The sequence below is a fragment of the Plutella xylostella genome, chromosome 27 (assembly GCF_932276165.1).
Source record: "Plutella xylostella chromosome 27, ilPluXylo3.1, whole genome shotgun sequence".
Lineage (NCBI taxonomy): Eukaryota > Metazoa > Arthropoda > Insecta > Lepidoptera > Plutellidae > Plutella > Plutella xylostella.
In genome coordinates this window covers 3,835,406-3,851,797 of record NC_064007.1, presented here as the reverse complement: position 1 = coordinate 3,851,797, position 16,392 = coordinate 3,835,406, and the positions used below count along the sequence as shown (strand labels likewise).

Sequence of the window (16,392 nt, the reverse complement as noted above, 5' to 3'; positions counted from 1 at the left end):
TGATTTTGGTGTTTATGATCTATACCAATGTTCGTTTATCGTCTGGAGTAAATTGCGCTCTTTAGAGATTGTTACTGTATTGCTAGGTAGCAATTTCGGTAACTTGGTATCATCTAGGCATTTCATATAACTACCTAGTACCTACGTGTACTGTATGATACCTACATAACATACTCAATTTGTCCGCAAGTCCGCAGTAATTTGCGCATTTATCATTCTGTCAGACTCTCCGGAGGGAAATCAAAAAGACGAGTTATTATAACTTTCCATAACATTTATTCAATAAAGGGTTTATTATGTCAACGATATCAGATCCGTTATTTGGTTAATTTGACTAATCAATCACATGTTTAGCTGTTGGTTGACCACTTTACATCTGTCGGCTGCGGCCTTCACAGCGCCGATAATGGCTGACCGGAAACCTGGAATAATATAAAATATGATGAAGTAAATATTTAAAACACAATTTCTTATCACCTATCAAGTTATCATACTACTAGTTCAAAGTGTAGCATTTGTTTTAGAGCGATCGATGCATGGTAGCTACCTAAAAACCGTTCGGATAGAGACTCGCCCGGTGCCCATGACATATTTATAAATTTAAGTAGTTAGATAAGAGTTCGAGTCCTGGGAAATATACCTAGGCACCAAAACGGTATACAATTCGTACAGTATGTAATCGCAAACTTATGTGGAAAATTTGTTATGTAGATCTAGCACATTTAAATGTATTGATATGAACCATAGAATAACAAGTACAGTAGGTAGTACTCGTTATTCTATGATATGAACCCACCAATGTGCAGTGGACCAGGGTGGTGGGAACAATAGTCCACTTTTATTATTTTCCTCGCTCTAAAGTACTAGTTACTTAAATTATCTAATTAAAAAAGACTAACCATTCTGCTCCAAGTGGTACGTCCCATCAGCCGTGGACCCAGCAGGACTTGTCACATTGTCCTTGAGCTGGGCCGGATGCCCCCCCGTCTTCACCATCTCGGCGGACCCCAGCGTGGTCTGCGCCGCCAGTCGGAGCGCCAGGTCGCGAGGCAGCCCGCAGCGCACGCCGCCGTCCGCCAGGGACTCGATCAGCATGTAGATCTGGAGTTTGAGGGCATAGAGGTTTAGTACAGTGGTGGGTAAGGTTTAAATACTACGACAAACCTTGCCGTAATTACATTAAGTAATTCTAAGAATTATGACCTGATTTTAGGTTTTTGTGGTCTACCAGAAGGATAAATCTGGATTGTTGATAGTAACTACTAACATATGATTGTGTTTTAGGAAAATATAATAATTGTAGGTACTTACTTAGCAGAAACGATATGAAATGTATGGAGACCATTACTTGAGTCTGTCAACTACAAGTGGGGCTAGACAGCATTTATAAATTGTTCCAATAACTGCGCGCTTTATAATTTTATTTTTATATAATTATGCATCCATATTCATCATAATATATCATAGACTTCGAAATACGGTCACCAGTACATATAAAAAGCCCTATAAACTCACATAAGCCGGCCCACTGCCGCTCAGCGCGGTCACGGCGTCCATCTGGTACTCGGGCACCTCGTCACAAGTCCCCACCGCTCGGAACAGCCGCGCCGTCAGCTCGGCGTCGGCGGCGGTGGCGCGCGAGCCCCGGCTGAGGGCCGCGGCGCCCTGCTGCACCAGCGCCGGCGTGTTGGGCATCACGCGGATCACGCGCGCTTCTTTAGGCAGGTTCTGTGGAGGTTATTGGTGATGGAATTTCACGTGTAAGTACGCTGTACTCCTACTAGGTAAGCTAAATTATCAAGAGACTAGTCAACGGGAAAAGAGACGTCAAGAATGAGGTTGGACCGGTGCTATATAGAGCTATTGCGCAACTAATCCAGTTGCGCAATGACTGACGTATTGTTCAGCATGATGATTAATAATTGGGGCAGATTAAATGGACTACGTAATAATTATAACATCCCACCCGCAGTGGACCTTGGTGGGCAAGTGGTCCAAACTTAGGAAAAGAATTTAGATGCACAAAATTACATCAATACGAACTAGGACCCACAAAAAATTCTCGTGCTCGTTGTATTTACTAAGAACATTGTTTTAACCAACACAAACCTTCTCAATAGTAGCGATGCTGACGCCCATGGCGACGGATATGAACAGCTTGTTCCTGGTGCCGGGTGCGGCGGCCACCTCGCGCAGCACGGGGCCCACCACGTCGGGCTTCACCGACACGATCACCACCTCCGACCGCTCCACCACCGGCGCGTTCTCGAACAGGGATGTGGCGCCCAGGTTCTGACGACATGCATTTAAAAGATACCTTTAATAAAGTTGTTTATAATGTTGGGTTAATGCATGAGTTGCATGACCCATCGGGGAAATCTTTCATAGAGAAATTAATACAATACCTCTAAATATCAAAACATGACTTTTTCATAATATGTATATTTTTACATTGATATGATGAGATAAAGCGATGAGTCCATGAATCCACTAGCTCTAACTAGTCCGATTGTCGTGTGTGATGTGTTTGGGCCTTGCGCGGTCTAGTCTTCAAGCCGTTCTAAACTTTAGGTAGGACACCGGTTGATTCCCCCTTAGAACACTGATAATAATAAGGGTCCTAGACGGTGATAAATATATAAAATTAATAATAATAAGTCTAAGCTAAGCTATTTAGAATGACGTTCAGATTTAGGAAGGTCATCAAAGGTCGGGCTTCTAAGTATATGTCATATCATGCATTTTGTAGGAGCTACTATTTACACGAATGGCGGCAGTTACTTTAATTACTTATACCTACTTATTTATTAAAATGTGAGTTTCACCAACTACGTAATACCTTATCGCGTCAGCAGAGATAAATTTAAATGTAAATATACAAATACAACGCAATATTGAATTAACTAAATATAACTTGTAATTTATTTACCTTGAAAGCCTCAGCGCTGACTTTATCAGCTGGGTGGCAGCTAGCTGTGATCTCTTCAGGTTTGGCTAGGCCTAGAAATGAAATAAAATGCTATAGGTGTCTAATATTCTATTACATTCTCTGTGCGTAAAATTTCTGCATGTCCCCAAGGTACGTCTTAAATATGCTTTCTAAGCTTGAACCATTTCCACCACACGTACCACTGCGGATTGGTGGGTTCACACAGTCATGTAGATATGAGCTACATCTAGACATGGAGTCGTTTTCAGGATTTTTCTTCACTGATGGTTATAGAGGTACTTAGTAGGTTCACCGTAATTAAAATCCAAAGAACCCATTGGGGTGGGGTGTGAGATTTGAACTAAGACTTGCTTACCCGATTGAGCTACCGCCGCACATATACCTTGGTCTACAGGATGAAACTTTGAAAGCCGTTAATTACGTTGATAGTAAATTAAGATATTGTAATTGTGATATGAAAATTTTATTGTTAATTTTTTTATTGGCGGTGGTGAAATTAAATATAGGATGAGACCAAAAATACAAATTATTTATGTGAAAGATTTATTTAAGTAGGTAGGGAAACTTACCAGCTGAAATGAAGCCATTGGCCAAAGCAAAGGCGAGCCTGCCGCCGCCGAGGAACCCGATCTTCATGGCTTCAGTTAGGGATACTGAAAACCAACACACAAAATATTATATAATTCATCATCATCATCACAACCCATCACGTTCCCACTGCTAGGCCACATTATGTTTCCTTCCAATTATGGAAGGGTTTAGGGCCTTTGTCCACCACGCGGGCTTAGTCCGGGTTGGTGTAATTATTTAATATTAGTTATTCAGACAAATGCTTTATTGCATAGACACATTGTCACTTTGTCAGATAGGTATAGATACACAGCACGGATTCGGCCTTTATGTTATTCTAGAAGTTTTAGAGACGTGTTTAGTTTTAACGAGTAGATGATGTAGTTGAATTTTTGGGAACTTATCATTTGCACACCCTCTAGATTTTATCTGTACTACCACAAAAAACTTTAAACACTGTTTAACAAGCGTTTTAAATTAAATTTGACAGATTTTGTAGGCGTTTGACAGCGCTAAAAATCACAACACTCTCCACACAACACTGTCTAAGTTTATGTGGTAAAGCCCTATTGGTTTCAACATGGCAATGGTCAAATTAAAAGGTACACTACTGCACTGTATTTCTAAAAATATCAATTAAATATGGTACTCACAAGATTAACGTGTTAAAATTAAGAGCTTCACAAGGCAACTGAAGTGCTATTGTTTCAAGATTTAAACATAATATCGACAGTAACTCAGATAACAAATGAAGAGGTTACTTCTAATCACATAAGTGTATCTTTATATCGTGTCAACATAATTATTTTTATAGACATACCTACTACCTACCTAAATATGTAGACTGAAATCGAACTTTATTTCCTCTAAGAAAATAAGAGTATCAAAATACTTTTTATATTAATTCATACTGAATTACTAAGATTTGAGTAAGTAAATATTGGTACCATAAGAACCTATTCCTCAAAAAATAATGTGTGATTGGAAAAAATATGGTTCTGATAATAAACCTACTTGTAAGTACAAATTATGATTAATGTCACTTTAATCCGATGCCAATCGATTGTCCTGGCAACAAAAATCATCCCTGCCAATCGGACAGTAGATGATAATAACTCTGTAAATAAATCTCTCTACTCTATTTTGACAGTGTCTTCAAATTTTAACTAATTATAATGACATAGAAACTGAAAAAGAAATGAAATAAAATAAAAAAAATAAAACATTGAACTCTAAAACTAATTTACCTAAACTTAAAAAGTACCTGTCTCTACTTATATGGTTGTTGCGTTAAGATTTAATCAGAAACCCACCGATCTTGGACATTAGTAAAAATAAAGCACCCACATATAAGTAATCACAGCAAAATTTTGCATATGAAACATTTTAAGTTATACTTAATTTAAAATTTGAACTGGTACCTATTTGAACCAGTTCAATTGGTTATATAAGTTAGTTAAATTTAAATAAGTACTTAGTAGAGGCTAGCCATCTTCGTTTAGGAGTAATTTGGTGCTATATTATGGCACTTGGAACTACTTATTTATTTCATAGCTCGCGAGTGAGATAGGTACTTTGATATCATTATTGGTATGGGGTGTGTTGTGTAACGTTGTTTTCCATTTCACTTATCTAATTATTATCAATCATTAGTTCATTACCCAATTATCTCATCCAAGTAAGTGAATGTTGTATTTATGGGTCATTGTTTATTGTGTCTATTATACAAAAAGGATTATATTGATAACAACAATCGTATGATCTAATCAAGTAGGTATATAGATACGCTTAGGTATAAACAAGGATCATTGATCAAAGCACTAGGTAGTTACCTACTTATGTAAAAAGTACTTACTTACCACTTATTTACCAAGTAAAAGGCAGTTTAATAACATTATTTTAACAATACAATCATCATCATCATCATCATAACCCATCACGCCCCCACTGCTGGGGCACGTCTCCTTGCAACAATACAATGGATGCTCTTAATTTGTAACAAATATTAAATTACTTGTCTCAACAAGACAACCAGCACAACAAAAGTGGGTTCAATCAAATCCTACTTAATAAAGAAAAATCTATATCACTCCCAGTGAGATGGAAAGGATTACATGTATTATCTATCAACAACAACCAGTGGTAAGTGGTGGGACAGTATTAGTTACTATATAATGTTTGGTGGGATGGTCCAGTGTATAATTTGTGAATGTTTAGATAGAACGCGGCCAAGACCGACGCTGCCTGGCGTACCTCACCCAAAGGTTATCCCTGGCGATACAAAGAGGAAACGCAGCCAGCATTATGGGTGGGGTGCAACAGAAGAGCGCCACCAACATTTGTAAATACATACATCTAGTTAAATATAAGTTTTCTATTATTAGTTTATTTAATATTATTATGAATCCAATAAATACAATCTAGATTTTATTCATTACAACATTATGAAGTTATTATTAAAATAAATTATAAAGTACTTATTTTTTAACTAAACTATCTATATATTTTACAAATAAAAATGATAATAATATAAAATACTTATGACATCCTGGCCTGGAAATATTCTACCCTTAATAAACAGGAGTTTATCAAAGGTAGAATATTTCTTTTAGTTCGCTGCCGTCGCCCGGGATGGTTCCGAGGAGGCTGGCAGCGTTCCCTCTCTGTATAGCCAGGCTGATGCGCTGGCTGAGATAGCTGCCAGCCCTCTGGTCCCTTGATACCTCGACCAGGCGCGACGAAAGTTCTTTTACTAATCGTCGCGCTTCGGGTCCCCACGGCCCCAGGGTCTCAACCCCAAACGGCACAAATATGTAGCTGTCAGACAGACCGTTGTATTTGCGCCGTTTGAGGTTTTCGGCAGCAGCCGCCGCCGTGCCCGCCGCCGCGGCACTACCCTGGATGTGGGAGGGGGCCACTGTGTCGGTGCAGGTGGCGTCCCAGACTAGGCATTTCCCGTACTTCCAGGGCATTACGGTCATACCGTCGGGCCTCTTCCTGTCGTCTCTCGCCAGGCCGGTTGGCTCCAGAATGGCGGGGATTCCGGCGCTCGCAAAGGCCCGACGTATGACGTCGTTAAGGGCCGCGTGGCGGGGTAATCGGCCGGCACTCCGCTGACAGGAGAGGCCGTGGTGGCCTAGCTGGTCGACGGGGTCCCCGCAACGGCAGCGATGTGGCTCGTTGGTCTTACAGCCTAGTCTCAAACAGACAGAGAGGTTAAAGGTGTTGCGGTCCAGCAGTGTGCCCACACTCGCAGATGGAAGGGCCCTCAACCAATGTCCCGACTCTGGTTCGGCAGAAGCCATGAGGCGGGCGCGGTCTGCAGGGCTGGTGGCAGTTTCTAAGAGATTTTCCTGAACCTGCCTGCAGATCGGCTCGTCCCACAGCCTCTGGGATTCCGGTAGTCGAGGGACATCTTGTTGTGGGCCAGCGATATCTGACCAGGCGCTCCTGGCCTCAGCCAAGTAGGTGACCTCTGCATCGCCAAGCGATGGGTAAATTATCTTTCCGTAGAGGCCAGCCGTGCTGTGTGCCGAGGACAGGAACGCCGGGAGGGCCACACTGGACGCCGAGCGGATGCCCAGGCCACCGAACCGTATCGGCAGCGATGCCTGGGCCCAGCTGCGGTTATCCAGTTGGCAATTTAGAATTTCGGTTAATATATTTCTGATCATCGCATCCAAATTATTAAGTAAATTTTGGTGTCTCCAAATAGGTGAACATCGCAGTACATAGGTAAATTTTGGAACGAAAAGACAGTATCTGATGATTACCAGGGCGATTTGCGGATTAATTTGTACCAGCCGATGCGATGATTCCTGGAATTTTGTGATTTCATCGTCAAAAATAATATTTGTGATTTTGTGAATTAATGTAAATGTATCTTATGTTCTTTCGTTGAAGGAAAATAACGTCAGAAGAACGCCTACTAAAAGTAGATCCAACTCGAGATGTTGTGAGCCTACTAATTAGCGTAGTGGGACATGGTCCTAGCTTACACGAGGTTCTTCAACCATTTAAAACATTTCTTGAAATATTCCCAATAACAATGGTGAGCTATTCTGCGCCCTTACCTACGATTCCTTACGAACTAAATTAGTTACCATACCATCTAGATATCTATCATACTTTAGAACAGAATCAATAAACTGACATCGTTAATTGAGCCTTGAAAGCAATATGCACTTTAACAAGCGCTAATAAAACGATCTCTCCATTAGATACATTTATGTACGTACTTATCGCACATGCTCGTATCTCTATGCATTTTGTATGCACTAGCTCTTAGTGTATTTGTATGCACTAGGTGTATCTAGATGGTTGGCTATGTAGACTGGTAGACCTTGATGACCTATGCCGTGATCTGATACTTGCTCCATTAGTTGTTTAGTTTGTTTCTATTAATATCTTAGGTGAGATAATATAGTTTAGACACAACACAGTGGACCAAAACTTAGCTATGCTGGTCTATGGTGAAGCCTCAACTAGAAGTCGGTTCTTCCACTGGTGTGTTTTGTAATGATTACAAATTTTAAGGCATAAATTCACTAACTAGTAAATTTTAAGAAGTTGACTGCGTTAAGCGGTCAATTAACGTTAAAGTGATAATAAATTTAAATACTAGGTATACTTATCTTACTTACACACTTAAGTATATATGGGTAGGTACTTACATTTGATCATTGTGGAGCTTTTTTATTTATTTATCCGGTCCAATATTTAAAAATTCGATTCACCGAATGTAACTTAAAAACGCAGAGTAAACTTTTTGACGCATCACTAATTTATTGACTAATTTATCAGGCTTTAGCCTACGAACTAATTTTACTTGTTAAAATTATAAAAAGGGCTCTAAATTCTGGTTATTATAAATAATTATAAATAAAATGCATTAACCGAACTGACCGCTACAGGGTGAGATAACCGACTAATGATGAGTGCGTAGGAAAACATGCACTGTATAGGAAACTTGCTATACCTAAACAATGACAACTTCATATAAAATAGAATAGAACACTCGATCTTTGTTTATTTTAATGAAATACCTAGCTAGTTTATTTAAGCGTTGCCTATAGAACTCCCGAACATCGCAGGCACTGTCAAACTACAATATTTCACAATCTTTTATTAAAATGCGTTATCTAGGTATAACAACTCCCGTATTTACACATTCATTACTTTTTAGCTTTTAATTGTTTTCTATCCAAAGTAGCACAACATACTAACTGATTTGATAAATGAACCTAGATTGTCGAAATATTTTTATGTGTAACATGATACTTAAATCAGCCGCTTGTTTTTATCAAAACATAGATCTAATACCTCTATATCTCTACTGATTACATTCGAAATAAAAAGAGCTTCCATACACCCATTTACACATTTTTACCGAATTTCAATTAAATTATACTTTCTACCTCATTATGTTAGATATTTATGTACCTACTTATAATCAATAGTGTAATGAACTAGCAGCATTATATTTTTCAGATGTACGGGGACCTAGGTTTAATGTTTATAAATATGTCTGGGTGCTATTTTCTGCACGTGCAGCCAACATGCACCCAAGATTCCCAGGGTCAGGGTCCATTTCTAGATGGTGGGTTTTCCTTTACCGTAAAATATATATTATTTATTACATAAGTAAATATTAAATTCCTACCGGTACCTACATAAATATTGGGATTGAAAACATAATAAAATAAGATCAAATGCTAGAAATTAAATATAAATAAATAAAAGTATAAAACACTTTTCAAGTTAAAGGTACATTCGACCACAGTGGTTGGTAGGTATACACGTTATCAAATGTGTGTTAGCTTATAATGAATCCAGTGTGTACCTATCTACTTCATAAACCTACCTACCTACCTAGTTTAGTTACTTTACTATATGAAGAAATAAATACACATACCTACCTACCAGCATAACCATGATAAACTTTTACAGCCATGCATCGATAGAATGGTAGATGTACTTAGACTACTTAGTAGGTACTTAGGTATTAGATATTTTTTTATTAGGTTAATAATCTATGTATTAAAAAAAAAGCGAAAGGTCACGTTTACAGTATACACTGACTCATTACGAAATATCATAAACTACAAGTGCTAGGAGTCTGAATTTTTTTAGGACTTAGGTGCTCACTAACACGGGATTTTGCGAAATTCAACCCCTAAGTTTTAATGAAATGTCTAAAGTTTGAAATTTGGAATGGACGTAGATTAGGTAAGTACCGTAAAGATGCACTAAAAAAAGATTTTCCCGAAATTCCCACGGGTACGTGAATAGGGAATATGCATAATTTTTTTTTTATACTTTTATTGGATAGTTTTACATCACTGCCAAAATAAGTAATTGAAGGTATTTTAAAGAAAGTTAAAAAATTACAACCATCACGACCACTTTGAAATTCCCGTCAGGATGGCGGGCTGGTGTGACGTCATAATCTTTTAATTTCACGGCTCAGAATAATGAGTCCCTTTAGTCGGCATAGATTTTTTACCTTATCAAGTAATCACAGAGTACTTTTGTATTTTCAACAAACCAATGTTGTCATGGTAACAAACGAAAAAGGAAGTGTATAAAGTGTGATCAGTGGCTGTTTTGTAATGGTAAAATAAAGTGTGACTAGTGGCTGTATTGTAATGGGAGCTCGTAAATAGCTACTAGTAGCTCTTTTGAAATGGGAGCGCGCAAACCAGAGGACCTTTGTACACAATATTACGCTATTATGGCAATATGAATATAAAGTAATATTTGTATTGTATGTAAGTACTTACTGTAACTTTGGTTCTCAGTTAGAGAGGCTAGGGTTAGTGGGTCATTCTATTATATTATCTGTGGGGGTGTAAGAACCTGCACCTGGCTCTCTTGAATGGAACCATTGTGCATATCTCAAAGGTCTAAACCCCCTTCCTAAGCTTGGACCATTTCCCACCACGCTGGTCCACTGCGGATTGGTGGGTTTACATATCTAGATGTGCTTAATCTAAATATTGAGGTTTCTTCACGATGTTTCTTTCACATGCTACATGATTATCCCCGAATTTAATTCTACAAAAATAATAACGTATAACATGCATACATATTATCTTTTATTTATAATAAACACTTTTCCGCAGCTGGTCACAGTTTACTCGTTCATACTGCGTAATAAATTTAATGTGTCCAGTTCTTCTTAATTTAGAAAAAAATAACCGGTTCATAAGCTGAATATGGAGAGTGCGTTGGAAGTGAAGTCCGATGAGTACCAAGAGCCGTATCAGGCGCTCAAGTATACGCCATACTTCAGTTATAGCACGGATATACTAACCACTGCCATTATAACCTAAAAGTAGAAAGATCAACTTGTGTCATGTTCATGTCATAATACTTACAATACAAATTTAATTTTATTGTGTTGCAATATGGAGCATATTTGAGTGGCTCGTTGACTAGCGAATGGCTGTTTAGGCCTCATTACAAAAGAACAACTAGTGGTAGCCCATACACTATCAACAAAAAATATAAAAAGTCCTAAACTTTGCAAACAAACAAGCATATCAAACAAGAAGTGGAGAGGTTATAGGAGGCTAGGATCTATTGGAAGAATTTTTATGTGATCCATCGTATCTGATCACAACGAGCATCACAAACACTCGATGACATTAACATTTCTTTGTTTACACTTGACATTTATTTAACTTCCGCCGTAAACGCAAAGAAGTTATTATTCTGAGATTTATATATAAAGAATTTTGACGTCACATCCGCCCTAAGAAAATGGGTGACGTTTCTCTGAAGTTAGAATTTACCGAAGTTTATTTGTACTTTTCAACTTCATTTACTTGCTCAAAAATAAATTATAATCAAAAATATTGATGGAGGCGTAGTTATAAAATAACAAAGTTCATTATAAATAATATTTGACCTTTATCTGAACCTCTTGCATATTCCCTATTAGCGGGAAAATCCTTTTTATGAAAAATCTAAACCGCTTGAATTTTTTCATGCAGATAGGTACTTTAGTAATTTTATTAGCTTAGTTACAACAGGATCAGGATATTGCAAAATTCCCACGGGAGCAGGTGTTAAATATTAATTTTTTTTTATTGTGAAAGTTTGTAGTTAAATAAGCCAAAACTAAACAGTTTTTCATAAAACTCAAAGTTAAGTTAGAAAACATACTTACATGTTTAATTTTTTTCCCAGAATTCTTAATACTCCTAATTAAGTAATAAGTGTCTGTTAACCTAAATGTTCAGTGGAACACCTTTAGATAGATTTAAGAATGTGTGCAGTTAATTAAGACTCGGTTAATACACGCAAACACTAAATAAAATCTATCCTTGCACTAATGCACGCACTGTATTTTTTCGGTTCGATGATAGGTAGATATACAGTAGATAGAATTATTAGAGATAGACCTCAGACAACCCTCAGATAGACGAACTATAGGTAAGTAGGTAAGTACCTACCTACTTAGTAAAATTCTGGACATTTAAAAATATTATTATAAGTAGGGCTTGTACACAAAACTGCGACGTTGCATCGCAAAAAACAGTGACAGTAATCAAGCATTTGCCCTGAAAAACTGTCAAAACCGTCGCAGTGAGCTTTGGTTTTGTTCTGTTCGGTTCGGTTCTGGCATATAATATTTCCACACATTATAATACTTACCTATGCAGCTATGGAAAATATTGCATGTTTTTACCATCTGTAGCAAGTCTTCGGTAGTATAGTGGTCAGTATCCCCGCCTGTCACGCGGGAGACCGGGGTTCGATTCCCCGCCGGAGAGAATCTTTTTGATTCTAGACATTGTGTGAAACTTTTCAATTCTTGGTTCTTGGTCATTTATTTTCTTTTAAATCTAAAAGAAGGTTTCATAACATTTTTATACAGTACGTACCTAGTATGTAGCTCGTACTTGGCTTTTGTATGGAAGTCTCTATGAATAATAAAATTATTCAGCATGTTAATTGTTAAAATTTCACCTGTACTTACCTTATTTTCAGGTGAAACGATTTGTATTTTATGTAATTATTACAGAATATTTATTTAGGGTGTAATAGTTTCTTTGAGAAGAAAAATATAGATATGTAAAATAGCGCCATCTCTTGTTGATTATTAGAGTTTTGTTGAATTTAGATCTTCCTGAATACCATGTGTTCCACATAAAAGAAATGCTTGTTTTGCGTCACACTCACTCACTCGCGAATCAATCCTTAGAATAATAATTCTAGACGTGATTTGTTATTGGTTCCTTGTTCGCTCCTCCGTTACTTCCGTTTTCATTCACTCTATATACGTTCGTTCGTTCTTCCAAAAAGCGCTTTGGTTTTAGTTGTCAAAATTCAGTTCAGTTTGTCTATGGCAGTGCCCGACTGCCCCAGTGTATCGAGTTTTGTGGTGTCAGTTTTGCAGTGAAAACATAAGGTGGAAATTAAATTTTCTCGCATGACTGTGAGTAAAATAATATATTGAATATGGCGTTGGAGGGTGTTAAAAGTGACAAAAGTGAGGAACACAATGGCAATGTGCCGGACGCGAAGCAGAATGGGAATGACATCAAAAGTAAACAGGTACTGAAACTTACGTGAATTTTCCTATTTTGTTCAGTTTTTCCTTACATTTGCTGTGTGTTTTTACTAAAGACTACACGCAGCCTTCGTAGTGGTTGACTTTACTGGTAGTTGTATTTAGTTTGTAGTTAATTTACCAGAGAAATAATCTATAAAACAAAGTGGTGCAAAGTAGTCGCATTGGATCATTGGCTTTTCGCGCAGGCCGAATACTGTATTACGGTGTCAGGTTAAACCGGGATATGACCTATTTCTGGCATCAACACGTCCCACCTCTTGAAAAATTGGCTATAAGGGGAATTTTGCGTTACACTGACCATACTAAAGTGCGTTTTTATCATGATGTAAACTCTTTCAATAAAATGCGCGCGATATAGTTTATTCTCTTTCAATGGTTAATGAGAATGGGTCGCAGTGTGTGTGTACATACAGCACCGCATGTCAATTGATTCAATTCCCCTCTCAATCACAAGCCATTCAAATTTAAATGATTACTAAATCAATAGATGCCTATGTTGTTGTATTGAATTTGCAGTCTAGTAGATGCTTTATTTTCAGCAGAATTTGGTTGTAATCCTATCAATGTCTCTATTTTTGTATCATTGAAATCAAAGTTATTAAATCATTACAGAAATTTTCATAATTTAATCATTAATGTTACTAAATAAGTATTAGTTATAGTTAATTTACTAAACCTTGAATAGAATGCTATTATTATGGTACTTACAAAATTTTGATAATAGACCTATGTCCCTGATTAAAGATACCAGGACCTGATGATGATGATGATGATGAAATTTTGATTAAAATTATCTATGAAACTTAGGCATATTTAAAAAAACAATAATTAAAAAGTGCTATATAAGATCTTAAAACAAGCATTTTAAATCTGATTTGTGATACATTCCCTAAAATTATAATACAGTAAAACAATATGCATCTCTTAATATCCTTACACTCCTCTTGAACCTGACTTAAAACTTTTTTGTGGTAACACAGCTTTATTTATCATATCACAATGTGAACAATTAAGATTGAATCTCAGCTAAGTACTTACTGAATTAAAAGTTGTGAAGTACAAAATAAAAGCCCACATCTTGTTGGCGAGTGCTAAGTAAAGGCCACATTAATTGACCCGGTCTAGTGCCCCAATTACCACCCTGGACACTCCTGATTGTTGCTAATGGCATTTGACATCATCTGTTAACTGGATGCAATGTCATTGGTATCTTTTAATAACTAAAACAAAACTGCAAATTATATAGGATATTTAGGAAATATCAGGATAGTTAGTGTGTTCAGCACTCTGCCCTCGGCTTACTCATTCTGCCACTACTGGCTTCATTGTTGGCTCAGAGGCCTGGGTGACTATGGTGACAGACCCTACCACGGTGACTACCCACTATTTATGCCTGATGTACAGGTTGCTCAGAATGCACTAATAGGAAGGAGCCCAGGCATATTACACTCTGTTGTCCTTTGGTAACCTCCACTCTAGAAATGGACAACATTTCATTTTCTTTACCCTATATTTTTATTAGCTATTCGGAAAGGTTATAAAAAATTAGAGGACCCGTATTTTTTTATTTTGTATATACATTAATTTTTGCATGTTATTTTTAGCTTTAAAGTTAATTATTTTAAAACTGGAAGTGACATCACATATTAGGCTCAATTTTTATTTTTGTCTATTGCCTTAGTCTCGAAAAAAACCATAAATGACACTGACAAGTGACATTTAAACTTTGTTTACATGCCAACCAACAAATGGGTCATTTTCAAATGACATTGATATTTCTGATGATACAAAGTAGGTACTTATCATGTAAAAAAATAAGCAGAAGCATTTTTTCATCTGTGTAGGCGGTGGCATGCTCTGGGACATATTAAATAGAGGTCATCTCTTAATAAGAACTAACCATTTTATATGATAAATTAAAAAAATAGTCAGAAAGTGTCAGAACAGAATTTATGAAAATGACCCAAATAAACAACAACGACTCGATAAAACGTCAACGTCAATCAAAAATGAAAGTGACAGTTACTTTGTTTTTAAATCTATAGGCTTTGATCATCAAAATTCATCGCACCTGATGCATGACGTCATCAGCACTTTTTTACTATTTTATGATTTTCTCGAAAATTATACATCCAAAAAATACAAAAACATTTTTTTTGTGGCCTTGAGAGCTAAATCTCGAAATGGTTTTCGATTTATAGCAGCTTTAGTTTTTTGAAATGTTGTCCATTCTAGATCTGATAATATAACCTACTACAGTAATAGGCAACAGGCTTTCAAATATAAATAAAATCCCTACATGGAAATAGATTATTTGCCTGACAGAGTGTAGCAAGTGAATAACAGCAGTCATGCTAACATGGGCGTGAATGCATCGCTGCTAGATAAATATAAGATAAGCATCAGTAGCCTGCAGGTAAAGAAATCATTAAGAAACTACCTCAGGTTTATCACGACAGTTCACAAAGATGTGGATCGTTTTTAAGTGTAAACAAAATTAAGGAGATCACCTATTCTTCTACCATTGTCTCCAAATTTTTTGAATTTTTTATTGGAGTTTTTTTTAAATTTAAGTACCTAAATTACCCTAAATTAACCGTTACTATTATTATTTGTGGGACGCCCTCCGGCTAGATGGGGTGACGACTTGCGAAAGGTGGCTGGTTATGATTGGATACGGAAAGCTAAAGATCGCATCCAGTGGCGTGCTTTGGGAGAGGCCTACGTCCAGCAGTGGACTGCTATATAGGCTGATGATGATGATGATTATTATTATTATTTCATCATCTAGATAACTAATTTAACTGCGTAGAACCCGCGATTTCGAATAAGCAATCGGGCAACGAGCGAAACGCCATTAAAGATTGCATTCCTGCCGACTCCAGCCAATTACCATAGGCCACAGACCGCAACGAGGCCCGCGGTCAGTATCGTATCCCTTAATACATAGTATACATGTATACTATTGTATACATACATACTGTGGAACTGTGGACTTGCTTGTATCTCCATTTGTATAGAAAACACGAACAATTGAACACACGGCAGCGTGATAAGAGATAGGACAAATACCCATATTAACATAAAGAAATCCATAAAAAAAACTGTCGATAGTATTATCGAAGTATTTTGAGAAAAGGAAATGTGGCTGAACCCGTCGAAACACCCCTTTTATACAATACAGGGTCTATGTTCGGGTAACTCATGGTTACTATTTCGTGCTTCCCAGCCACAAATACAACTACTAAATATTAATTATAAGTTACTTACCTAATGTACATAAATAACA

The 16,392-nt window shown here is 37.2% G+C and overlaps 1 protein-coding gene and 1 non-coding gene across 3 annotated transcripts; one reads left to right on the top strand and one right to left on the bottom strand.

Annotated features, from left to right (window-relative positions):
* Nucleotides 1-253: 253 nt before the first annotated feature.
* Nucleotides 254-8,714, bottom strand: LOC105392370 (pyrroline-5-carboxylate reductase). Of its 2 annotated transcripts, none has more exons than XM_038110119.2 (7): nt 8,194-8,714; nt 3,520-3,603; nt 2,930-3,000; nt 2,110-2,292; nt 1,516-1,728; nt 900-1,101; nt 254-422 (listed from the first exon to the last, which is right to left on the bottom strand). In XM_038110119.2, exons 1-7 carry the CDS (start codon nt 8,201-8,203, stop codon nt 343-345), a joined length of 843 nt encoding a protein of 280 aa, XP_037966047.2. In that variant the 5' UTR covers nt 8,204-8,714; the 3' UTR covers nt 254-342. The 2 variants fall into 2 exon arrangements, with proteins under 2 accessions (XP_037966047.2, XP_011562283.3); XM_011563981.3 differs by lacking the exon at nt 8,194-8,714 and adding an exon at nt 4,174-4,314.
* Nucleotides 8,715-12,228: 3,514 nt separating this feature from the next.
* On the top strand, nt 12,229-12,300 carry Trnad-guc. Its single transcript has one exon. It is a non-coding gene; the product is annotated as a tRNA-Asp (tRNA).
* Nucleotides 12,301-16,392: the final 4,092 nt, after the last annotated feature.